This window comes from Pocillopora verrucosa, chromosome 3 (genome assembly GCF_036669915.1).
Source record: "Pocillopora verrucosa isolate sample1 chromosome 3, ASM3666991v2, whole genome shotgun sequence".
Taxonomy (NCBI): domain Eukaryota; kingdom Metazoa; phylum Cnidaria; class Anthozoa; order Scleractinia; family Pocilloporidae; genus Pocillopora; species Pocillopora verrucosa.
The window spans coordinates 2489438-2516241 of record NC_089314.1 but is presented as its reverse complement, the minus strand read 5'-3'; the positions used below and the strand labels follow the sequence as shown (position 1 = coordinate 2516241).

General features: G+C 38.0%; 3 protein-coding genes across 3 annotated transcripts; 2 read left to right on the top strand and 1 right to left on the bottom strand.

Moving 5' to 3' along the window:
• The first annotated feature begins 485 nt into the window (after positions 1–485).
• Positions 486–6681, top strand: LOC131780689 (uncharacterized). The gene is made up of 2 exons (XM_059097296.2): positions 486–2013; positions 4781–6681. Exons 1-2 carry the CDS (start codon positions 564–566, stop codon positions 5557–5559), a joined length of 2229 nt encoding a protein of 742 aa, XP_058953279.1. The 5' UTR covers positions 486–563; the 3' UTR covers positions 5560–6681.
• A 1925-nt stretch (positions 6682–8606) lies between these two features.
• Positions 8607–19241, top strand: LOC131780690 (26S proteasome non-ATPase regulatory subunit 2). The gene is made up of 21 exons (XM_059097297.2): positions 8607–8750; positions 8909–8965; positions 9765–9929; positions 10431–10552; positions 11304–11525; positions 11770–11928; positions 12268–12424; positions 12825–12885; positions 13123–13266; positions 13567–13673; positions 14200–14327; positions 14720–14807; positions 14891–15053; positions 15388–15489; positions 15961–16208; positions 16541–16709; positions 17028–17122; positions 17642–17768; positions 18069–18187; positions 18453–18567; positions 18962–19241. Exons 1-21 carry the CDS (start codon positions 8646–8648, stop codon positions 19036–19038), a joined length of 2730 nt encoding a protein of 909 aa, XP_058953280.2. The 5' UTR covers positions 8607–8645; the 3' UTR covers positions 19039–19241.
• LOC131780694 (uncharacterized) lies at positions 19086–26640 on the bottom strand. The gene is made up of 10 exons (XM_059097302.2): positions 26024–26640; positions 25528–25728; positions 24557–24800; positions 24111–24244; positions 23288–23573; positions 22362–22577; positions 21793–22002; positions 21023–21125; positions 20863–20932; positions 19086–20269 (listed from the first exon to the last, which is right to left on the bottom strand). The coding sequence occupies exons 1-10, from the start codon at positions 26552–26554 to the stop codon at positions 20168–20170; spliced, it is 2097 nt and encodes a 698-aa protein (XP_058953285.2). The 5' UTR covers positions 26555–26640; the 3' UTR covers positions 19086–20167.
• Positions 26641–26804: the final 164 nt, after the last annotated feature.

Below are 26804 nucleotides of genomic sequence, written 5' to 3'. Positions count from 1 at the left end.
AAGCGCTGTTGTCTTTCTAGCAAATTACTAGCTAAGCTTATATATGGCTAGTAAGTGTATTATTGATTCCAAATTGACAGACGACAGCGAGTTAGTCAGGGGATACACATATCACTGCGATCGCCGTTCAGTGATATGTGTATCCCCAATACATCTTTGGGATACAATGTGGATACGCATATCGCGGCAATCGCAGTCAATATGTGTATCCCTTGGTAAAGCAAGCGCTTTTGTCTGTCCAGCAAATTACTAGCTAAGCTTATATATGTCTATGGGGCACATGTTTTCTTTGAAGCTCTAAAAGGCCCGGGTGCAAAGCTTCAGTGTTTTGTGTATCCCTACCAGGGGTACACATATCACTAGTGATATGTGTGCGGGGGTACACATATCACGGGGGTACACATATCACTGTGACACCGGTACTTTCCTTGAGACGAGGTCGACTTCCGGTGGTGGCGAAGTAAACAAAACCATTACCTCGTGACGAGAACAAAAACTTGTCGAGACGAAATCGTAGGTGGCGCGCAATTTTATTTTTCCTATGTCAACATCGTGAGAAAGTTATGGCTGTGTTTTTAGACGAAATTCTTCTTCATATATTTGGATATCTTAATGGACCGACTCTGACGAAGTGCTCGTGGGTTTGTAAGCAGTGGAGGAGCATCGCTAAAACTCCGTCGCTTTGGCGAAGACTTGTACTATTGCGGTGGCCATCGCAGAAGTTTCTGTACGAGAAAGTGTCTCTATCGTGCGTCAATTGGATGAACACTTATCAAGAGTTGTCTCTAAGGGGAAACTATACAGCCGATTATATGAAATATTTCATCTGCTGTTGTGTTAGCGGTGATGAGTTGACCGAGATTGAATTGCGTGAAAGTATGTTCTTGCACATGGCGGGAACCATGATGAAGTGGGAAGTTCCGGATGTTTTTGAGCAGGAGGACGAGTTCAACACGTCAGGTTTCAATAAGAACTTTGAATTATTCTTTGACACTCACGATCTCAAGTGGACTTTCATCGACAAGCGAAGGGGATACAACGAGGACTGGTTTAGTGGCAAAATGAAAGCTTCGACAAAACCAGCACGCTACATCCGACCGTATCAAGTTATCCCTAGTTGCATGGTTATGTTTCGTTGGCTTTGTCTATTTCGTGCCTATGCGACGGAGGAAACCGGGTTAACTTTTTATCGCATATGGAGATACCGGCTGAAGCACAGGGAGACAGGGGTTCATTTCGAAGTTTTCGATTGGAAAGCTGCTATGTCGTGTACCTTGTCCAACGGCAGTCCAACATCAGTAGCCTTCAGAGAAGATGCTCTCGAACTTCTTACCCTACTCACCCACCCTCATTTTCTGATGCATCCTATGGGGGTGAGTACGTTCAAGGAGTTGTTCCTGTCCCCTCCGAAACTTCTCAGTAGTAGATGTAACTCTGCAACATCATCACTATCTAGCTGTGGGTTATCTAGCCCAAGATCGCCATTGAGAAGCATCAGTAATCAATTTTCTTTTGAGAGAAAGGACACTAAGGCTAGACGTATAATTGCAAGTAGCACCACTGACAGTGATGATGAATCAGAAGGAGGCTTTGACACTGGTTATGTCAGTAACTGTGAATACTTCATTAGCAGCAATCACTGGGATATTGAGGAACAGCACAAAATTCAAGCAGAAGTGGCTGGGATGTGGACAGTAGTAAATAACAATTATGTCCCCCATTTGTTTGTAAACTATGATGTAAACAATAATATGTGGGTGTTTCATGACTGTATGCCTACCTTCCCCGAACTCTGGATTCAGGGGGGTGTCACATTTGATGCAAATTATGACTCACTACATGGTCACGGATTTGGAGTTGAACCCATTCCAAGCTGTCTTGCCTTGTATCGTTTGGTTTGCCTGATGAATATAAATGCTCGTGTTTATGTCAGTATGGAGGATGCATCAATCTGGGCACTTCACTTAATCCACAACACCACAAGAGCCGTGCTTCATCTCAAAGATCTCAATGGTAAGATTTCAATTCTTTGTATTTTTAGAAAATTGTGTAGATCTGATATGCATGAAATATAAATATTGCCAATTTGACTATTGGTGTGATTAAAGATTTATTTGATCATTCTTAACTCCTTTAGCAGATGTTTCCTATTATTTAGCTTTCTTGATTCCATTGTGTTTATATTTGTTTTATTAAATGTTTTGTCTTGGAAAAAAAGGAAGATCAATTTTAATAGGATTTAATATCGCTAAAAAATTTAGGCGAGTCAAATTTACTTCTGGTTTTAGTTAAATCTCTCATCGGAAAGGAGAATCCAAATATCTTGCTTGTCAATCTTTGCATGATCTGAAACATGTCTTCTGTCTTAAATCTGATTGAAGTATCAGACATAATTAAAAGTAATTTCCATAATACCACAAAGAAACTTATTCCTTCAAGCATGACCACTTTCATGAAATAATAAGCTGTAAATTGCCGTTTTGTGAAAAACCTAGCCATTGAAGTCTCTAGAGAACATATTTGGTGGGAATGTTACCTGTAATTTCCATATCTTTCCTTACAAATCTGCTGAATCTATTTTCTTTTTCTAATTTTGGCATAAGAGGATGTGGGAATAATAATCTCTGGATTAAATACTTGAATAGGACATGAGATTGCTGAAGATAAGGGGATAAAGTCATTTTAGGAAGAATGCGCTGTGCCTTAGATTTTAAAACAATTACTTACAGGTTATTTCTTGCTTGCATCATTAAATCTCTTTTGTTTGACAAGTAATATCCTTATATTTGGTTTAAATTAAAAAAAGATGTAGAAGGTTTTCTGCATGAATGATTTGCCTTCTAGAATGAAATTATGATCAAAGGTTGTTTCACCATTTTGGCTGTGGGCGACATGTGGTGAGCATTTTGTTATCTTATGATCAACACAAGGTGCTAAATATAAAAGAATCTGATCAATTAGAACCTCAAAAATGCAATGTGATATTAATACATGCTTCTGCAGGGGCTCACATTTCCTTTGTGGTTTCCAACTGAGTATTTAACAGGATATAAAAATGTTTTTTTTTTTTTTTTACTAAAGCCATGTGTTGCCTTCAATGCGTGTGTCATCAGGCAAGCTCACTGGCCCCAGGTGAATCAATTGAAGCCTTTAACTTAAGATTTATGCAGGAATTGGGGTCACAGTTTAGAAAAAAAAAATTTCATAGATTCCAGTTAGGTTATCAAATTAAAAAAGAACTGGGCTTTTCTAGATTACCAAGCTTAAGTTAAGCACAGCCTTAAAGTTTGTTACTATAAACCTTGAAAAGAACTGCCTAATTCTGTTTTTGTTGTGGATTTGTATGTGCTCTGATCTCCCTTACAATTTTAACCAAAGATTGCTTAAGTAGTTTAGTACTACTGAAACTCTAAGAATTAGATTTCAAAGTGCATACTTGTACAAAAGCCAAATGCTGATCTTAAAACTGAAACTAAAGTAATATTCCTTTTATTCATTCACATGTAACAGCTTTATACATAACAAATTAACTTTAAATAATTTGATGATACCAATTTGTTACTATTTGGAATATCAGTCTGGTGGATATAACTTTATTGAAAATGCTTGTCACAGGAGTGGTGTAGTAACACAATCTTGTTATTGTGTAAAATATTTGTAAAATGTGAAAATAGGGCTTAGGGCAGTTTTTAATGTGTTTACCAATAATCTGCTTGTCATGCAATGCTTGGCTTTGTTTCAAAAATGCTATGTCTCCATTATTTTGGCATGCAACAAGTGCATTTTCTCCTTCTGTGAGCATATCAACACTTTTTAAACCACTCAGGGCAAGAGAATAACAAAGCTTAATTTGAAATAAGCAATGATATACATGTTTTATATTCAATTTGATACTACATTCCTAACACAAAATTCTTAGAAATAACCCATTGTAAAGACCTGAATTCCCTCAGTTACATGTAATAATACCTTAAGTTTCTACAACCTCTTTCTATCTTTACTTTTGGAGGGTGACTACTTTATAAAATAAATGAAATTTGAGGTGTAATTTTACAAGTTAGTTTGAAGTTGGTACAAATTCATGATTTAAATTTGTACAATTTACATCAATACCACTATACCCCTAAGCTCAAATCTGTTACTCTTCCTTTTAGCTGTCATCACATGTTTTATTGATTTGTGAATTGTTTTTAAATTATAATTTTTTCTTTTTTCTATAAATGAAGATACCACCTCCTAACTGATTTGATGATTAAATCTTATCTCCTTGTTGTTGAACAAATAGAATTAACATGTTGATAATTATTGTATTTTTGTTATATATTTATTTAATTTGTAATTAATGATTATGTAAATCATAATTAAATCTTCTGATAACTACAGACTTTTAGAGATTTGCATTTAATTTTTAAAAAAAAACTTTTTTCTGAGGTGAATAACCAAAAAGAACGTGGGAAATGTGTTGATGGGATGGCTCATTAGTTTTGTTTTAATCAAAAGGGTTACTGTGCTTTAAGACAAGGTTTTTGTCTTTGTTTAAAAAAAAAAAAAAAACATTGTCAATTGTATACACGAGGCTGCCCAGTTTTCCATTAAAAAAAAAACTTTTTGAGATAGAAAGATATTCCAACTGATCTTAGATTCAAAATAAAGACATTATTTCCTTGTTCAAAAATGGTTACCATCACAACAAATGTAGGTTTAGTTTGAATCAAATACTTACTGTGTTCTTAAGAAGACAATCCAGAGTCTGATTTTTTTTTCTTTCATTTAATTCTAGGCTGGTTTGATGCTTCAGTCACCTTAACCGAAGATATGCAAAACCAGCTCAGGGAAGCCTCAGACAGAAACACAGAGTTAGAAACAGTGCAGTGGTGTGAGGTCTCTACCCCTGTACCAGCTCCTGACAACATCAGTGAGTATGTTGCCAGTGATGAAGAAAGCGATGATGATCTTGATGGCCAAGAAGCAGAGGATTTCTATTGTGTGACACCAACACATTCTGATGAAGAGAGGAGCAGTGTCAGCTCAGCAGGTAGTGAGGTTGATTCTGATGACCTTGAAGATCAGCTTTGGTTTTCAGGAATGCATCCACAGTTTATAGGAGAAGAAGAAGAAGAAGAAGAAAAAGAAGCCAGTTTTTGGAAAAGGAGCTCTGGAATGCAAGATTTTGAATTTGCTGAGAGCACAAGTACCTTTTGGCAGTCACTTGATGTACCTGTCTACCAAACCTTATCAAACAGCTCTGATGTAGAAAATCAAGGGGGCGCATGGGGAATGGCCTTAACTACTGAAAACTGCGACAGTTTTCAGAATGCAGGTCCTCTAGAGGATGCAAAAGGGATGGGTTATCCCCCCTCTGACAGCGGCAAGAACAGTCAACTGCAACCACCTAACAGCCATTATTCAGATAGTGAAGGAAGTGAAGTGCCAAGTGGTGAGTCAACCGCTGTTAGCACCCTAAAACAATTTAAACATGATGTGACAGTACTGCTGAACCTGTTAATGGATGAAAAATTTGCGCATCCTTATGGAACAATAGCTGGAGCAGTAGCATAGCAAGATTAGATTAACATGGACATTCTTTCCCTGATCGCATGCACAAACACAAAATGCCTTCGATAAGAATTAATGGTGCAACTGTACACTGAATTGGTTGATTGTCATGAAACAAGACAAGTGAATATTGTAGCTTTCTTCATTTGTTTTCTCTTACTTTGATTCTTACTTTCTGATTATTTTGGTTTGTTAGTTGTTGCATTAGTTACTGTAAAGTTTGCTTTTTTGTAATCATTGGCATGTTTACTTTGTGTAGATTGATTTTTATGAGAGTAAAACAATGTTTGTATGTATATTAGGGATTAAATTGCTGTTACAGCTTAATGAAAATGTTTAGTAACAATAGTTGTACATTTGTTGAGTTTTACTTCAATCTTATGCAAGGTTTCGTGATGATTGAATGATATAACTGTATAGAATGCAACAAGAAAGAGACTTTTATAGCAAAAATTTTAACTCATTACAAGGTCTTTAAACTTACTCTGAAATTATTAACATTCTCAATAATACTGTTTGCAGCTAGTGTATAAATGGCCAACATGTATTGTACATACCCAGTACGTTTAGACAGGTTTACGTGTCTTATCCTTGTGTTTATGATCATTTTGACTGTATTCAGTTCATGGTGTTGTGCTTTGATGAATAACTGTAAGTCTCCTTTGACTTCACATTTTTATTCTTTTTTTTGCTATGATTCTGTTTTATAAAAAACAACAAGAACTTTGGAGAGATGTGCTTTGCCCATCAGCAACTGGCACAATATTTTTCGTGCATGTTTGAAATCAGTTAGCAGATTTACTTAAAAAAAGTTTTTGATCATAGGATTTACCTACCGTAAGAGATGTAGTTCAAAGTGTCATCCAGCAAATCAGTGGCCTGCGCGAGAGGCGCGAGAAAACGCTCGAGGGGAACGCGCGAGAGGAACGGTGAACAGGGAAGAATTCCTTAAATTTCGCCCCATTCGCCTTAAATTTTTCCCTCTCTCTTCACCCACTCTCTTTCCTTTCCCTCAAAACGCCTCCCACGCAGGCCATTGAATGAAAAAGATTACGTTATTAAATTGTCCTGAAATAATTTGACTAGCTTCGGCGGTGAAATAAAAAACCTTTCTCTATGAAACAATTAGTGTGGAAAGTGCTTACCCTCCATCAGAATGGCTTTAAAAGGTTTCTTAGGCTCGGATTCTGGGTGTAGCAGTTTTTTTGGAAGTAGAGAAACAATTGGGCTGCAGAGCCGGAAATGAGGTGGAACTCCGAAACAGCTGAGCTACTTTGCCTTCCCCCCCCCCCCCCTCCCCTCTTCCAAAGGAAAAAAATTACTATTCAATCGACTTCGACAAGAGCTCCTTCTAACGATGCAAGTTTGTTGTTTCAGGGAGAAAGAGAGAACAATCTACCTTAGATTGCAATCTACATTCGCGAAATTCTAACTCGCGGAAATTGGCTTCGCAAAATTTATTACCCTTGCGTGACAGCGTTAGTGGCTTAGAACGCATAATTCAACAGCAGAAGCTTTTCGACCAAGTTTATCGATATTTATTTGCGTTTTCCTCAACGTTGACTTCTATTTAATCATCTTACCTTTAAAGAATCGTCGTTTCAAATCAGTGTTCATGTTGGAGCACATAGCTTGAATGCCAAGAGTACTAGACTTCAAGCGCGATAGGTGCGTGTGGGTGCGGCCTGATTCTATTGTTTCAAATCAGTGTTCATGCTGGAGCACATGGCTTGAATTCCAAGAGTACTAGACTTCAGGCGCGATAAGTGCGGTGGGTGCATAAAAGCGCCGTTGGGGCATAAAACTGCTGTACGTGTAGGTGAATAAAAGCACAGTAGGTGCATAAAAGCGCGGTCAGGATGCATAAAAGAGAGGTAGGCGTATAAAAGCGCCGTTGGAGCAAAAAACTGCGGTACATGTTGGTGCATAAAAGCGCAGTAGGTGCATAAAATTGCGGTAGGTGCACTTAGGCGCGGTAGGTATATAAAAGCGCAATAAGTGTATAAAACACGGTGGGTGTATAAAAGCGCGGTAGGACTAGAACCGTGGTCAGGGTGTATAAAAGCGCGGTTGGTGCATAAAAGTGCGGTAGGAGTCTAGAACCGCGGTCAGGGTGTATAAAAGCGCGGTGGGTGCATAACAGCGCGGTAGAAGTCTAGAACCGCGGTCAGGGTGTGTAAAAGCGCGGTAGGTGCATAAAAGTGCGGTAGGTGCATGAAAGCAAAAATGGGAAAACTGAGGAACAAAGTACTTAGCATGTGTAAAGTGGACCCACTAAGGTATTCCAGTTCAGCGATTACACCACACAGATGATGAAATTTTAATACTACTATAACAGGATCTCCCAGAGGACTGCCAGAGCATTTTGCGTGAGAAGAATTTGGTGTACAATCGAACGCTCTTTTGGAATTCAATTAGAGCATTTTACGCGAAAAGTGCTTTAAAGTGCGCATTCTATTCAAGATTTCCCAATAACCCCATACTTGATTGAGTATACAACTACCGTCGTACCTGTATAAAGTGACACCTATTTACCGATCACCCTGTACTAAGCGGTCGATTGTCAAAGTCCCGAACAGTGTTGCCCTCAATTACTGTAATTTCACATTTATCAAGCAGTCGCCTCCATTGATTCTAATCGCGCCAGCGGCCTGATTCTATTATTCTCTACCTGTATTGAACGGTCACTTCAAGTGGAACCACTCGAATTAAACTAAGAATAATCTTTCAAGCAAAATTTTATCCATGTTTACCTACCGAAATCAATGTTAGTAGTATTTTTGAGCGAGGTTTTGAACCTTAAATGGTCAATTTACATTTCATTAAAAAAAAAAAATGGTGAACACGATACTGTTTCTTACAATAGAGTAGGGTTATAAAAACCTTGCCAACGGAATCCGCATTTCGATCATTTCAGAAAAAAATTTTTGAAAATGATTTTTGTGTAATTTCATTATACAGCTCGCGGAAGAATTTCTCATCCCAAGTGGAAAGGTTCAGCTGGGCTCTACTTGGCAGGGAACACTGGTAAAAGATTGGGGAGGAAATCCCAGGAGTCTGCGCGAACCTCAGACACTATAGATTTCAACATGGCGCCGGCTGCCGAGAAGAAGAAAGAGAAAGAGGCAACTGCAGACAAAAAAGACGACAAAAAATCGAAGGATGAGACCAAAAAAGAAGAAGAGCCTGAACTGGTAACTCTCTTTCTGTTTTTTCTGATTGTTCTTGGGGTTCTTTTGAGGAAAATGAATGAAAAAAACCAACGTGACTCATCAACTTTTCTGACTCGTGACATCGATTTCTTCTTTTTTATGTATATATAATAAACGAATAATTCTGGGATGTTTAACAGAGCGAAGAGGACAGACTGTTGCAAGAAGAGTTGACAATGCTTGTGGAAAGACTGTCGGTAAGTCGCTTAAAGCTCTCATTTAACGATAAAAATGCTCTCGTGAAAGGATCGATCTTCAAACATGCCTTTCAATTAAACGAACGAACATGGAAAGACGGCATGCAATTTTGTAATATGTGACAATAAATGGAACTTTATATTCTTCAAAGTAAACCTGTTTTTGGACACCATCTGGGGGGCCTGAATGACGAATTGTCGAGTTGACATCTGCCACTGCCATTCAACGTATGCGGCCGTTGGGCTACAATTCCCGGTGATCGTACTAGAAAAAAAAAGGCCAACAGAAGCTAGATCATTGTTTTTATGTTTAATAGATCAGCGCATCACTGTTGTATTGTACCTGTTTAATCAGCTGGTAAATTCTGTTATCTTCCTCTCTAGTTTGCTACAAGTTATATCAAAAGTTTTGGTTCACTTAAACCCTTCAACTCCTTTGAGTGTCAAAGACAGAACTTCTCCAAAAAATATCAAATACAATATCAAACATACAAATATTGAGATTTAAGAAATGTATCAGCTAGGGTATTAGTCTGTGACCTATCCCAAATTCTCCAAACAAAGAATTGTATGACAGATAGTAAGGAGAATTATAAATGAGATCTTGGGAGTTGAGGGGTTGTTAGGATATTATGTAGCATTGGAGATTGAAAAATTATCAGGCTAACGCACAGAATTTTTTTTATCAAGAACTGATATGTAGTTATTCAAGTGTTACTCAAGTCTAATCTTCTGCTTGTTTAGTTTTGATGAAAATTCTGCTTGATGTGAATTAATTATTCAATTTTTGAAACATTAGGAATCCAATGTATCATTACACAAACCAGCACTGGAAGCACTGAGGTCACAAATCAGAGCCAGCACAAGCTCGATGACATCCGTTCCTAAACCCTTAAAATACCTCAGACCACACTTCTCTTCTTTGAAAGAAATATATGAGAAATGGGGTGATGGTGAAAATAAAGTAAGTATGTTAGACTTAACTTAAAACATGCCTGCCCTGTTAATGAAGCTGTTTTCCACAAAAGGCAAGTGGTTACACATACCAAAGGTAAAATCTAAATAACTACATTAAAATACAAAAAGACTGAAATAGTCAGGCAAATCTAAGATGATTAGAAGTTGTGAGAATCAATTTTGGTTTTTAAAAATAGTTAAGATTGGTATAGTCAAATGTCAAAGGAGAATAAAACTTTTTTTTCAAGAAAACAAGAACCATTAAATATACATCTGTTTACAACTGATTAGAGACTTAGCAGTTATGCAGGATATATTGTTCCTCTCTGTCAGGGCAGTTGTAATTGGCACTAGGGACTCCCTGTATGCCTGTGTAGAGGTTCAGGTTTTTAGTGTAGGTCTGGTTAATATTTAGAATGCAATTTTGTGATGAATACCTGAGCCAGGAAATTATTACTTTGAGGTTTATAATTCTTTACCTGATTCCTTATTTTGTAATGAATTTTAGAGATTCCTGGCAGACATCATCTCAGTACTTGGCATGACAATCAGTGAAGGTCGGGAGTGTCTGAAATTTAGAATGTTGGGATCAAAAGAGGAACTGGAGTCATGGGGACATGAATATGTCAGGTCAGTAGACTGCTGTCACAGCAGGTCCACACTTTGCTTGGATTCAGCTATGTATAATTATATGTGCTGTATCAGTAGCATGTGTATATATCTGTACAGGCTGTTCATATAAATATTCCCAAAGCAGTTGACAGTTGAAAGGTAAACATTTAAAAAAATGATTCATGGTCACTTTGTACCCTGATCAGATTGTTCCAAGTCAAATCTTTCAACATTATTGTCAGATTGTTCCATAGATATATAGGATACAGGTTTTCAGCTGTCTTATTTAACAATAGAAGATTAAGAGAAATTTTTAAGAATATCTTGTGTACACCAGGATGACTGTGGTCAATATTTATGGTTTTCTTGACACTCCTGTTTGAAAATGGTTCTTTCTTAAATTTTCCTTGTTTCTTTTTTTCCTTCGGAAAATTGTGGCAGAACACTCACAGGATCACACATGTCAGAAGGGAAAATTGGGTCATACATTTATTTCATTGATTCTTTATTCTCAATTCTTAATTCTATAAACTTGATTCTCCAAAATTTATAAAATAGAGTTTATTTAGTGTTAGTAATATATGTCATAAAAATAAAAATAAAAAAAAATTGTATTTAAAAAAATTTAAACTCCAAACTCAGTGCTGGCCTTTTAATTTGTTGAGGATGGGAGGATTTAGTTTAAAGACTGTCAGCTTTTATTTATAAGCAGTACTGTATTTTTGGAACTGTTCAGTCATTTCCTCAGTATCTGATTATCAATCCACAGACATTTGGCTGAGGAAATTCGTGGCGAGTACAGTGACAGATCAGACAAAGGAGGGGGAATGGAAGATCTTGTCGCCCTTGCTAAAGAAATTATACCATACAACATGCAGCACAATGCAGAAACTGAGGCCTGTGACTTACTGATGGAGATTGAAAGACTGGATTTACTGGAGCAATATGTTGATCAAAACAGCTTTCAAAGAGTCTGTCTTTATCTCACAAGGTCAGAAGCTTTATAAACAGATAATAGACAGAAGTGACAGGCAGATAATTATGTTTTTCAGTGTTAAAACTAGGTAACTGTATGGCAGAGAATTGTGTTAAGTAACAAGAGAAATTGTTAGAGAAATGAACTGACCTTAAACAAGCTTTACATCCACTGTAAATTACATGACTGTGCAAATGGCCTTCTGTCTAGTTGAAAAAAAAGATTGACATTTCTTGTTGTTGTTTTTTTTTTCTTGCAGCTGCGTGAGTTATGTTCCTGAGCCAGAAGATAGTACTTTGTTGAAAACTGCATTGAAAATTTTTAGAGAGTTTGACCGCCAGCCAGAGGCTATGAAGTTAGCCATCCAACTGAATGATGTAGATCTCATCAAGGACATTTTTCTTTCATGTAGTGGAAGGTAAGTTCTACATCATGCTTTAGTTACATTTTGGGCCCAGTTGTATGAAGGGTAAATGCTATGCATGGTACAATTGGTCATCCAGTAGACAATTTTTGACCAAACTTATGGCACAATCCAGCTCTATACTGTTCTCTGTGCCTTTCCTATGTTGCTGATAAGGGAAATTGGGTTAGCAATCAAGAATTTCTTTAGTTGGTGATCACTTCCTTTATTCTGATGTCCTTAATTAGTAATACAAGGGTGATATTTTGAGGAGAAATTAGATGGTAGTCACTCGTAGAGGTTGAAGGGTTGACTCAGTTACAAAGTGAACAAAGATTGTTTTTCTCCTAACAGTGATGAGAAAAAATTAATCCAGAGACAGATGGCATTCATGTTGGCAAGACAACAAGTCTATCTGGAGCTTGATGAAAACATGGATGACTATGATGAGTTGGTGGAGATCATGTCCAATGCACATTTAAACAACAATTTTCTCAGTCTTGCAAGAGAGGTGATGAACTCATTACAGTTGTAATTGAATTTTTGTTGGAAATTTTCCAACATTCAAAGAGGTTTTAAATGAATGTTACAAAACTGCATCTTAAAATATAAAGGATTAATGTACAGTGTACTTTGTCAGGAATTGTTAAGAAGGGGTCTGAAGACTTCCTCTATCTATACCCAAGAAATATATTCCTTCTGTATGCAAGAGAAGATTATACATTTAACTTGACTTCCATCTCCCTGAAATCATACTTAATCAACTGTGATGTACTTGAGAGGGTACATGTTTTAGGCAGAAACTACATGTGCAAGGATATTGTTAACTTCAGATTGCCTATACCCTGCAGTGCATAACACAAATACTTTGATTACTAATAATTTGATTGTTCATACATTTTGTGGTGCAGTTGGATATCATGGAGCCTAAAGTTCCTGAGGATATTTATAAAACACATCTAGAAAATAAAGGTATGAACTCTATTCTGTTCTTATCTTTTAACTGAAATTTAATTATTGCTTTATAGCCTATAAAACATACATAGATTGTCGTTTTACTTACACTGGTAACTCAAGACAGATGTTTGGCATCCTTCATTTTATAGATTGTTTTATCATAGAGTGTTATTAAGCAAAGGCTGTCTTTCCTATACATTTATCTTAAATTTACTCAAATAAGTGTTAAAATGTTTTTTTCTTTGCTTCCAGGAGTTTCAAGTGGTGTTGCATTGGACTCTGCAAGACAAAATTTAGCTTCCTCATTTGTGAACTCTTTTGTGAATGCTGCATTTGGAGCTGACAAGTTGTTAACAGAGGATGGTAACAAGTGGATTTATAAAAACAAGGAGCATGGTATGAATTTATAGCTAGTTTTCTTCATTAAGCTCTACGGTTTATCAAGAAAACATGAGCCAGCTTCTCAATGAAGATGATTCAAAATTAAAACCAATTCTGTTGGACTTGGTGCTTTCATTTTCCTACACTGTATATTTCAGAAAGTTTACTAGAATTATTTTGAGGTCTTGTTGACACACAGCAGGAATTTTAGTTACTGGTACTCAAACTCACTGTTGGTGAGGGGGGCAGCAATTGTTTTTTTTTGTGTCATACTTGTAATGAAACAAATACCTTGATTCCTTTTATTATTTTCAGGTATGATGAGCACAACAGCATCACTTGGTCTGATTTTGTTATGGGATGTTGATGCAGGACTCACTCAGATTGACAAGTATTTATATTCCACTGAGGACTATATCAAGGTACATGCACAAGGATTTTACATTGCTACAATAACTGTAGGTTATTCTGCTAGTTCTGTCCTGTGTATCATCTTACATTCCTGTGCCTCTGTTGGCTTCCCACTGTTAAGTCATGAATGTCAAAAAAACTTTGTATTGATCACTGCATGGCGAAGCTAGACAGGTCATATGTAGATGTAATAGTCTGTGTGACATAATCTAGAAAGTGCAGGACTGCATAGTTTAAAAGTGCTCATACATGTTAGTCAATAGCTGGCACCACCCACAGTCCCTTTCTGCACCCAGTAGTATAAATGGGTACCACCATCTACCAGAGACAAAATTAACAGGGTTACCTACAAAGGACTCATATCTTGTTTTGGAGGAATAGCTGTGATTTTCCTAGTTGCTCTCTATTATGGAACTTGAAATACACACTATCATTATTGTGCCACAAGCCTTTTAAAACTTAACTTGCAAATAAGGTTGTCTTCTGTAATAATTGTTCATGTAATTTTTGAAGATACATTCATGTTATTGCTTGTAGGCTGGTGCCCTTTTGGCTTGTGGCATAGTTAACTCTGGTGTTAGGAATGAATGTGATCCAGCCCTGGCTCTGCTGTCAGATTATGTTCTGCATAACAATAACATCATGAGACTTGGATCTGTTGTTGGGTAAGCTGAGGGTTTGGTAATTTTTGTAATGTTGTGATTTCAAATACACTCTTGAAAGGGTGCATGTAGTCATGTGAATGTACTGTTTCCTCACATGTAAAAAGATGGATGGTGGATGCCTGTGGTATGCATAGGGTTCTACTCTTTCTGCAGAAAATTACGTGCTCCATGCAGTTACCACTTCTACTTCTTGAATTTAGCTTTATGTCATTAAAAAAAAGTTGAATTATCATGGTTACATGTCCAGCGACAGTATACAGTCAATTTCCTCCTTGAAGAGGGATGTTTTTCTTCCCTGGGTAATCTTACCTGGGTTTGTTTTTACTTTGGTCTTTGGAACAGTCGAAACATTAGAATTTGCTGAGTAACAATTACATGTATGTCTCTCCCAGGCTTGGTCTTGCGTATGCTGGTTCAAACAGACAAGAAGTTTTGTCCTTGATTCTTCCCGTTCTTGGTGACCCAAAGTCGAACCTAGAGGTGAGATGTTTAACTACTGGTTATTTTTACATCTACTCTAAGCCTCTTTTGCTTAGTTACAATTTGTTTTTTTCGTTGCATAGGTGATTGGTATGGCGAGTATAGCTTGTGGCCTTGTTGCTATTGGAACATGTAATGGCGAAGTTACGTCAACCATACTTCAAACAATGATGGAGCGCTCTGAAACAGACGCCAAGGACACAAATGCTCGGAATTTAGCTCTGGGTCTCGGTTTGACATTTTTAGGTAAGGCAGTAATTTCAGAAGGCAAATTCTCCCAACGTTTGCCTCACTTTTGTTACAGTAAGTTGTCGTGATAAGAATTTGGTTCTCACGCCAACAAAGTGCTTGCGACCGCCTTCGACTTTCTGCTGGCTTTACTTCAGGTCGTTGTTTTAAGTTTGTGTATTTTCACTGGGGAAAAAGCATTTGCATCCGTTGCCAGCATAAGAAGGGAATTTACAATTTTTCGTTTTCCAGTTTTTAGGAGCAGAGAAGCTATCGGTATTTTCGTCATCGTTTCTTTTTGTAGATACTTTAAGGGTATAATTTTGTACGATTGGCTTCTTTTCGCTTCCAGGTAAACAAGAAGCTGCAGAGGCTACCCTTGAAGCTCTTAAAGTCATCCCAGAACCTCTTGCGAAGTGGGCAACAATCCTTGTTGAAATCTGTGCATATGCTGGTGAGTTGTGTATTTACAGGCGTGGATGTTGATGTTAAGTAGAACAAAATTTTCTTTGCGCAAATTATTTTAGCGAGGGCTCATTTAATCAAAGGATGTGGAAAATGTCATGGAAAGTTATAGAGCTTTAAAATTCGAAAGAGTACGAGTTGGTAGGGGTGGTATTGTTGTGGATGGTGCTCTATGGAGAAGTGTTCATTTAATTGAGAAGGTGGTAGTTCAGGGGAACAAAGAAGGAACAGCTTCACTGTACCTAAAGTTTTTGTTTCGATAAGGATGACGATGACGATGATAAAAAATAAAATATCAATTTAAATCAAGGCGCACAAACTGACGTACAGTTGTACAGTTGTACAGTTCATACGTACGTGGTTAGACGCTTTTATACTGTTGTGTGCAGCTCCTAATCTTATCAAGACCTGATCTTACCTTTCATCTTGCCTGACACAAACTTTGTTTGGCTTGTATCAGGAACCGGAAATGTTCTCAAAATTCAGGAGATGTTGCACATTTGTAGTGAGCATTTTGAACAGAAAGACGACGAAGAAAAAGAAAAAGATTCCAAGGACAAAGATTCCAAGGACAAAGATAAGGATAAAAAAGAGGCAGAGAAGCCAGATGATGGCAGCCATCAGGGTGTGGCTGTATTGGGCATCGCTTTAGTTGCTATGGGGGAGGAAGTTGGCTCTCAGATGGCGCTCAGAACCATGAATCATCTGGTATGTTTAGAATTTTTACATCTTTCCGGGCGCTAATTAGTGCCTGCGTTACTTTTTCGTAGGTAATGTTATGCTGTTATTCGTCGTGTTTAAGATACATCCTGGCATTCATTTCTCTTTGCAACGGTTATAGGGATGTGCTTCAGAAAAAGTGACCTTTCAATTTTTTAACGGCCAGGCCTACATAACTTAACTTTGAAATGGTCCATTTGCTAATTTTAGTAAACAGTTAGGTCGAGGGCCTCCTGTATGGAAAGAAAAGTAAAGAAGATCACAAGTTTAATTATCGGTCATCCAATAGTGAAGTACTGAATGTGTTTGTTTTCTTACAGCTACAGTATGGTGAACCCGTGATACGCCGTGCGGTGCCATTGGCTCTTGCTATCCTATCAGCTTCCAATCCACAACTGAGTATAATCGACACTCTTAGCAAGTTGTCACATGACAATGACGCTGAAGTGTCACATAACTCCATTTTTGCCATGGGAGTTGTCGGTGCAGGTAAGCTAAAAATAAAAACATTTAAAAGAAAACTTCACGGTTTGATGTCACGTTGTTTGGCAACATTATTTTTTTCAAAGTCTGCACAAGTTTCATTAATTTTTGTTATTCATCTGTACAATAAGCCTCGCTGTAGATTCCCTATTTTGAACTGCACGTTTCTCTAAATTAACAGCAAAAAGTGTTTTGTGCAAAAGAGAAATGTTTTTCGCGAGATTGGTTTTCACACGCAATTTAAAAGGAGGCCTCTCAGGTTTTGCTCTCAAATTTGCGTCCCTTTGAAGCATCTTAGTATTGCCTTGTATTTTTCACCTACAGGTACCAACAATGCGCGACTCGCGGGAATGCTCCGTCAGTTGGCAATGTATTACCACAAGGATGCAAACAATCTGTTTATGGTGCGACTCGCACAGGTGAGTGTAAGGGTGTAATGCAGAGCTCTTCAGCAAACGAGCCTGGCTACCAACTTGATAGCAGTCTGTAGTACAGGCTTCAATTGAAGGTCATCGACGTCTGATTAAATTCTGAGCTGAAGTAGAAGGAAGGGGTCGACGGTGAATCGCAAAACGAGAAAACGTGTTTTCTTGCTTTTCGATGAACGGAATGTTCAGGATTTTTCCTTCAATTTTATTCACCCTCGTTATATTAGCCGTCTTAGGAGTGCCCTCATTAACAAAATACCATAGAAACGGCCATACGTTATTTATGTTAAACAAGAAAACCTTTATCGAGTGACAACAGAAACTAAAGAGTTTCTAAAATCTCGCTGTTTGAGACGCGATGTTAATGTTTCTTGGTTCTGATGATACTGTATCTTTGGTTGCCACGATTCGTGGAGTTAAAGGTGGCCTTTTTTGACTTGATGAGAGTTGTACAATTTTTACCGATTCAATTTTGTATAATTTTTTTTTTGTCGTTGTTGTTACTTTTAGGGATTAGTCCACCTTGGTAAAGGTACACTTACACTCGGACCGTATCACTGTGATCGCTCCTTGATGATGCCTGTTGCTGTCGGTGGCTTGCTGTCTGTCCTCTTGTCGTTCTTGGATGTGAAGAATGGTATGGAAATATTTCTTTTTTCACTCAAGAAGATTTTTTGACATTTCTCGCAGGCGTGGGACGAAGAAAAAAGTATGGTTTCCTGATAAGAGTACGCTCCCCAACCAATTCCGATTTCGCGATCGGTTACTTAACGAATTATGCTTAGAAGAACTCTATGATAAACTACGCCATTAAACTGGGTTTTTGACGTCTAGCAAGTTGCATTGCTTTGATGTATTGTTGGCAGGTGATAAGTCTTTTTTTTTTTAAGTGTAGCATCATTTGTTTCTATCATGACTCTATGTTGTTTCTCTTCAGTAATTCTTGGTAAATCGCACTATGTTCTGTTTAACCTGGTATCTGCAATGCAGCCTAGAATGCTTGTCACGTTTGACACAGACCTACGTCCTTTGCCAGTCTCTGTCCGAGTTGGCCAGGTGAGATTGATCAATAGACTTTCTAATGAAGAGGATTACGGATTTTGATATTTAGCTTGTTGCTCATTACTGTTCCTTTTAATTGATTCATCCTAGCCATGTCTCGTCTCTCCTTTATCTATTGAAAGTGGTAAAAACCACCCTCATGCTACGCACATGAGAATTACAGACGTAAATTACAGATCTAGACTTGAGTCATTGGGTGTCTAAGACCATATAGCAATTTTGATGTGTTTTTTTTTTTTTCTATTTCATCTTTCAAAAGGCGGTCGATGTGGTTGGCCAAGCAGGGAAGCCTAAGACAATAACAGGATTTCAAACTCACACCACTCCTGTGCTGCTTGCGTATGGAGAACGAGCAGAGTTAGCCACAGAAGAATGTATCCTTTACACTTTCTACAACTAATTTGTTTTTGTCCCTGACTCAGGACGAATAGCCTGTGCGCATGCCGTCATTATCAGCGCTTCGGTACGAGCGTTTCCTCGCCCACGGGAGGTCTGCAAGGGGTCTGGGACTGATTATTACAGACCCCCGGCAAACCCTCCCCCAATTTGTCTCAAATGTTCACGAGGGCGGAAAAAGGCGCGTCCTGCAGCGCTTACTATTAGGGGCCAGCTCGCATACTATGAGACGAAATGACGCGGGACCGCTTTCATTTTGTCCGCTCGGGCGTTACTCTTTCGGTCTAGATACGTGTTATTGAAATATTTGGCGAAACCTAGGTTTCGGCATTGTGAGTTAAACTGCTAATATTTTGCTTAACCATGGATCAGACATTTCCCTCGCGCCGATAATGGAGGGTTTTGTCATCTTGAAAAAGAATCCAGAATATGAAAAGGCAGAGAGCTAAATTGCCGAGACATGGGTGGCACGTTTGTAAATAAACTTTACAACCGGTAATAGACTGCCGAGTAACAGACCTCTTCAGTGCGACAGTGAGAGTGCTAAAACTACTGGAGAACTTTCTTACACCTTAGGAAGCAGCAAAAATATGTTAGTCAACTTCCAACAATGAAGAATGCTTTTGCAAAATAAAATCTTATTTCACCTGTGCTTTGCTGTTTCTCTTCTGTTACTGCTTCCCCACTAACCCGAAGGATTTCTTGAGGCCTTGCATTTTTTCATTCTCATTAATGAGCTTGTAGCCCAAGGGATTTCAGAATCGATTCATTAAAAAAGACAAACAAACAATAACATATGATTGGGGTTTTTAAAATATTTGGAAGCATTTTTTGTCATAGTAAGAAAAAAAAAGGCAATATCAGAAACGATACTTGGACGATTAATAAAGGTAATAGGACCGAGTGGAGTCCAGTTTGGTCTGTAATCATACGAGTGATTAACCAAATTGGACGACCGCGAAGCAGGAGTCCGATTTGTTAATCACGAGTCGAACCGAGGGAAAACATTCTCTCCAAGGAAATGACAGCAAGAGTGTAGGTGGAAGTTATACCTGTACAAATGTTAGAATCGATATAAATAATGCGTTAAAATCCCAATCAGCAAATCTTCAACAGCTAGGCTAATGGGAAGAGAGAAAGTGCGTTTTTGGCGTCTCTGTTAAAAGAGCATCCAGATGGTGAGAACGTTTCAAAACTGATCGAAGTCGCCAATACACCATCACATACAATCCCAAAGATGTTCCATGATTTAAAATTCATGATATCAGACAATCTTGTTCTTCCATAAAGGAAAAACCTCTACTTTTCAGCTAGAGATTTATTGATCATTTCTCTGGTTGTTTTCCTGACGCTTCTTGTCAGGACATCATCGCTGGTCTCACACTTTTGTTTATTCCCGCTGTTTTTCGACTTCTTAACCTTACGGTCTTTCCATGGGTTGGAACTGTCGTTCTCTACGTAACTCAGACTGGGAGTTGAGTCCTTCGAAGCCTGTGCATTATGCGTGACTAGCATATAATTGGGCTTAGCAGAATGCGCACTACTGTTTCTTCGTGTGATCACGGAATCTTGCGGAGTTTATTCCGTTAAATTTTCCAACTCATCGACAAAGTCTAGAACATCAAACACATTACCAAGCTTCAAATCTGTCTTGATGGAAGAGTAAAAGAATTCTGGACTCTGCAATCAGAGTAAAACAAAATGGACCATTATTGAATACAGTCTTGACTTCACTATCTCTGCTTGTAAAGCACTTTGCAGTCAGTTTTCTTGAGGGAATTGTCTTGATATAATGATACATTGTCCCAAAAATCATCGAATGGTTACACAAAACCTCTGTGATTAATGTTTACTTTTAAAATAAAAGCTAGCAAGAGATTATGGAAATTAAAAATGTACTCCTTTATTGTCGAGTGTTAAAATTCAAAAGCGATCACAAGTAAATTCCGTCACGATTTGCGTGATTTGATGTTTTACTTGATCAAATGATACGATGCGCTCATACAAATCTACTGTACTTCTTCCTCATTTTAAAAAAAGCCGATTTCAAAACGGCCTCTAAAAATTAGTTTACATGTATGGAAGTACACATGTATGATCTGGCTCAATAACTTGTCCTCTGCGATTCAGGTCATAGAAATGAGAGCAATCGAGCGAAATGTTTTAAGGTCTGGGCGTGGAACACTCAATGGAGATCCCTGATTTTCTCTGTGCTGCACTCTAGTGCCAATAATGACCTATTACTATAAAATTACGACAAAAAGGGTGACTACCTCCTTTCTAAGATCGTGCAGGCGTTGTAATCTCCGACCATCAAGTCTTTGCAGGGCTTTTGAATCTAACCTGAGATTTAAAGTAGATTAAAAACCATCAGTGAACTAGAATTCCCCTGCGATGAAAAACTCAATTACTCAGCTGTCATTCTGCAGTCACCTATTCTCTAGTCCTATAGCCTTAAGCCAGGTTTTCACATCACTACATGTCCACGATCTGATGGAGGGGTGAGGCGAGGCGTCCACAACATCCTCAACCGCGGCTACAATTCAGATAGTAAAAATAGATCAATTTAGAGATATAAACAAGATTAAATCAGATTTGAAAACCAGGGGCGTGGCTGCGAAAAGGGGAAGAAAAAGTGAAACTACATTGTGTGGGGCCGGACGTGTTGTCATGATCCGGTCCAGCAAAAGCTGTCCGGTCCTGCACTCACACGGCTCTTATACCTCGAACCAAATATTTTTCCGTCCGGCCCTCCCGCTCAGTCAATAAGTACATAACAGTCAAGCCCCAAATAGGCGGTGTTGGATCTCCTCCCTCTCCTACTACCAATTCTACCTGCGCCCTTGATAACAGAAATCCAAATTTTGACGGTTATTGTATTATTCTCGAAAAGCAAACATTCTCCCTCCTCCACCCTACTATGTACAATACACATCACCTTACCCTACAAACTGCAGAACTATAATCTGTCACATAGAGCAAAAAAATATTCCGACCATATTTTTGCTTACGTATAATTGATTGATAGCATTGCTACCACCTTAATGTTCCTCGAAGACATTTGTCACAAATCAGTTGCAACTTTACTGATTCGTGATCAAATCTATTTTAAATGATAAAAAACAAGAAGACAGAATAAAAGTGAGCTTTTTGCCGAAACGAATAAAAAGAATCATATGTGCTCGGTTTGTGATTATCTGTACCTTGAACAATGGATTCCACCACCTCAATTTTTCCACGGGTTCCAAGTTCTTTCACTAGTTTGGTCACATTAGAGTCCAGTTTATGTTTCTCACTGAAGTCAATCCAGAATTTGGATCCTACAATGAAGCCGAGCCAACCATCAGGTCTGTATTTACCATCCACCATCAAAGGGATGACGTCTTTGCGTAGCTGATATGTGTACTCTGCCTCTAAATAAGTTCGACAAAATAAAATATTCAAATGCTATCAGAATCTAATTAAGGTAACGTATCGTATTGAAGAATGTGCAGAGAAACAACAGCTGAGTGGAAAATTTGATCCAATACATTAGTCTTACTAGTCATCTTTCTGTCGAGCTGTAAGTCATATCAACACTTAAAACTATTTAACTACCAATACTTCTTCCAGGACTTTACAGTTTTGTTGATGGACATCTTAGGATTTATATTTGGAACTAGATTTATGCTACCATGCGAATTTTCAGGTACAGATCATTTAAGCCCAAGGTTTCTTGTTTTTGTCAATATCCTTAAACGAAGTTAGAAATTGACTTCCAAAATTTCATCACCTGATCTACAGTTAGGACTCTCCTTGTATTTCTGAGACACACACACCAACACCACACTTGCATTTTCCACAGCCTTGGCCATACTTTCTAGAGTAGAGCCACCCATCTCATCGATGTCCATCCAAACCTTGAAGCCACCCGCTTCAAGTTTGTTTTTGATCTGAACCACGAGTTTTTGTACATCCCATTGGTAACTGATCATAACGTGCTTGGCGTCTGCAGAAATATACAATTAAGACTAAATTATGCAGAAACAGGTACGACCAAGGTAGACCACAATACAGGTGACATATTTTTTGCCCTTTTCGGGCGAGTGGAGAAGGTGGAAGGCAAGAGCTAGAGGAGAGCAATGGGTGAGTCGCACGCAAGACGAAGACCGTGTATGCCTAGTGTTTTTTTTTTACTTTTATTGCTTACTGTTTATATAACGGAACTTTCGCGGGGGCGGTCCGTAGCTTATCAGTTTCAGCAGATCATGAACACCCTTGAAAGATAAAGAATGGATCCTTGCACAATTGAGTTAGGAGATGGACAATATGAAGGCGAGAGAGGCAATGTGATCGAGTACCTTGGGTGCTAGACACAAGTTAGAGCCCTCTATCCTGCTACTCAAGGGGCTGTCGTTGTCATGATTACAAGTCCATATTCTTATTTGTGCTCTGGGAACTGCTGACTGACTTTACACAGTACTCTTTCCCAGCTGGAACTTGCAAACATGCTTACTTTGAGGCTAGAGGGAAAAAAATTCCTTCAAGGGCATGCTTCGCCTTCAAGCTTATTGTGTCCCAGTTTTCGTCCAATTCATACATTTTTTAGTAACTTGATAGTGAAGTAGAGCTGTCAGTAACTGAAAAAAAACTGACTTACAAAGAACTTTCACTGAGCAATCCTGCAAAATACTTAGCATGCACATTGTGCACACGTACCTGTTATCTGTTGCAATCCAACTTTCTGCTTTTTTTCCTCTGCATATCTTTCTTTCCCATTGCATTCCCATAGTGCACCAGCAGCAGCTCGCTGTATTTCAATGTTCTCATCAGTAAGAAGTTTCTCAAGTTCACTTATGGCCTGTTCATTGGCTTTAATTTCCATCTGATTTTCCTCATCAAATGCCAAGGTCCAAAATGCATTGCATGCATTGAGTTTCTCCTCATTATCTTTTGCAGTTTGGAGCATCCTTACAAGAATTTGAATGGCGCCACATTTAGCAATCTGAAATAGATAAAGAGATTCAACCCCACAAGTACATGGTGCTCAGAGGTTCTTCACTGGGATGCTTTGACCATGAAGATCATGTTCTACAACCAAGCTAATTAACACTTTTATACTTTACACTGTCTCTGATCCAAAAATTACTCTCTCTATTCAGTCTTCTGTAATACACACTTTCTAAACCCTCATTGCAAAATTCCTATTACTTCATAAACATCTGACTGGCTCAAAAACAAACAGAGAATTTCACACAGTGGAGACTGTACCCCTGGCCTATAGGACAGGTACAAATCTGCAAGAGGCCAGATGTGCTTAGGCCCTAGTTAGACTCTTATACATACTGCTGGCCTGAAATGGTATCATTTTACAATCATGCAGTCATATTAAAGCTCCCATCCCCAAAAGATGTCAGGTCATAGTTTTGTATGCATTGCTAGCATTGCACTTGCTAGCAAATGAAGTTGATCTTTCCTTCCCTGTCTGCATTTTTGGTGAGCAATAAACAATCAAAACAAGATAATAATCCCATCTTATTACCATTTTCTTGTTGTTATCATTGACTGCAATTTGTGTCAATCCTTCGGCAAGCTCTGATGAAGAGAAGCCTATACATCTATGATTTGAATACGACAAAGACATCTTTAGCAAGTTTGTAAGAAGTTTGATAGGACCTGAAAGGTGAAATTCAAAAGATGAAATTATAAAATAATAAAGTAAGTGCAGTGAGATTTTGAGGTGTTACCCTGATCATAAATCATAACATTGAAACTAATCTGCTTTTAACAAATATAATAATGGAAGCTACATAACAATTTAATTTAACACTTTAAATCACTTTCAAAACAAAATGATATCACTTTAAGCATAAATTTGATAATTAGCTGCCTATAGCCGTTCAACAAATTTGGTTTTCAAAGAGTGAAATTCATTTAAAGTCTCAGCTCCCATTAAAGCTGATGCCAAAATGTTTCTGTGAATTTTACCTTCATCTGCCATGATCATGTGATTGTTACTTTCATCAATTAAATAAGCCAAAATAAGCAGACATTTGGCACCAAAAAGAGCCACTTCAGCTTTAAGAAGAGGAATGAGTGTATCTAATGCCTGACAAGCAGCAAAGTTCACCCTGGTAGGTACACGTTTAGACAAGTTATGAAGCACTCCTAAGATCCTTGAAAGCATTCTGCCTCGTACTGTGAAATTTTTTATATGCTGAGTTTGGGGATTCTGTTAATTCAAGATTGTAAAACATTAACAGCAATAAACATCACTGAATATTAGATACAGTAGAACATCACTAACTTGAACTCCCAAGAAATGGTTAGCATCAGTACAGGTTTAAGTCAACTGATGGTAAATGAATGGGAAAATGGGGTGAAGGGAAATCAGATCTTGTTCGAGTTACCATGGTATTTGAGTTAACCAAATTCAAGTGAGAGGGGTTCTAAAGTATGATAATAAAAAAGAAAAAAACTAAAGAAATCATAAATGATTATTATTATAATAATAATAATAATAATAATAATAATAATAATAATAATAATAATAATGGTAATAATTATAATTATAGTAACACAGCTGTCAAGGAAAAAGAAGAGAAAAGTGTAAATAAATATCAGGACCCTGAGAGAGAGACCAAGTAGATGTGGAGATAAAGTCTGAACTGGTGTAACATTCCATTCATATTAGGGGCATAGTAAACAGTCCCAAGAAATGGAATCTTAGGAGTATTGATGTGGACACTCAACTGAACTTCACACAAATTACTTTCAGTGGAGCTGTAGTTATAATCTTTAAAAATATCATAGAGCATTAAATGACAAGCTGAAGAGTGGCCTTTTTTCATTTTTTAAAAATTGGCCATTTGAGGTTTAAAATCAAATTCGTTACAAAGAGGCAGGGGGGAGGAGAGGGTATCCAAAGAAAATGAAGTATGAAGTAAGGATCTACGTACCACAAATTTTACATTGTGAGAAATTGCATCTTTGAGTTCTTTTGTCATCTCAACAAAAATTTGGACCATGCCAACATTGCTGCAAGCTACACAGAATTGATCATGAAGGTCTGAGAAATTCAAAAGCACTCCCACTAGCTTGGTAATGATATCTTGGCACAAGCTCAGTGATTCTTTCTGGTTGTCATCATCTTTAGCCTCCTTAAAAATATAAAATCAATTAAAATTACTTTTGATAAACTTTCTCAGTTAGGGTGACGATATAAATCAGTTGTAATCCAGTTGCAAGACGCAAGAATAAAATCTCATCTAAATTCTTAGCTATGTTTTCCTTGATTTAGTTCAAATCATCGTTTTTTTCCCATACTTCGATTGGTTAATTTTGTTCAACCTCTGTAGTAAGCAAGACACTTTCCATCACACTAAGCTGTGTGTAGCAATAGGTAGATACAGATATCAAACGAACGAGGCTTATGAGTATTTGCAAACTACGTACCTTAACTTGCTTGTCAGCACTTGTCATCTCATTTACTGTCCCCAGCACAGTGATAACATTTTGCCTCTCCCTGTCCCAAGAGGTAAGCTCTTCGTAATTTATTCTGCATTGAACAATTATTTCATAGGCAAATTCGGTAAATCCCAAAGCCGTAACAAAATCAGATAATAACACCCTATCGCTTGGATTCTTGATTTGGACGTAGCTTTCGTGCAAGCCTTGTGCAAGTGTTAACGTGGTTGGAGAGATAAATATTCCATCATTTTGAGCTGCCTGCAAGGCCTGAAAATTTTCCGTAGTTACTGTGAAAATCGGACACATCTCTGGATGTTTCTCGCTGAACAAAGCCAATGTCAAGCTCGGATCGAGATTATCGTGCGCATCTGCAGTTTGCGTGTTTATGTTCGCTCCGGCTTCACCTTTTGCATCGAATGAAGTTTGTTGAACGCGAAAATTGACGTCAACGGAGTTTCCCGTTCCAACTTCAGCCATATTGGTGTGATTTATCCTTGTAGAGCTTCCTGACCCCATCAATCAATAACCACACGAGGTTTACATAGTAAACTAACAAAATGTCAGATGAGCACAATATCACATCATAGCAGGAGCCTATCACATCACCAAGTAATAGGCTCCTGATCTTAGCAACAAACTTGCTCAGGCGAGGGCAACAAGCACTCATCTTGATAGATTCAGAGGGAGGGGAGGGAGGAAAGGCCTATGAAAGACCTATCAAGAAAAGGGTATGGTGGGATGGGAGGGGGGGGGGGGAAAGAGGGCA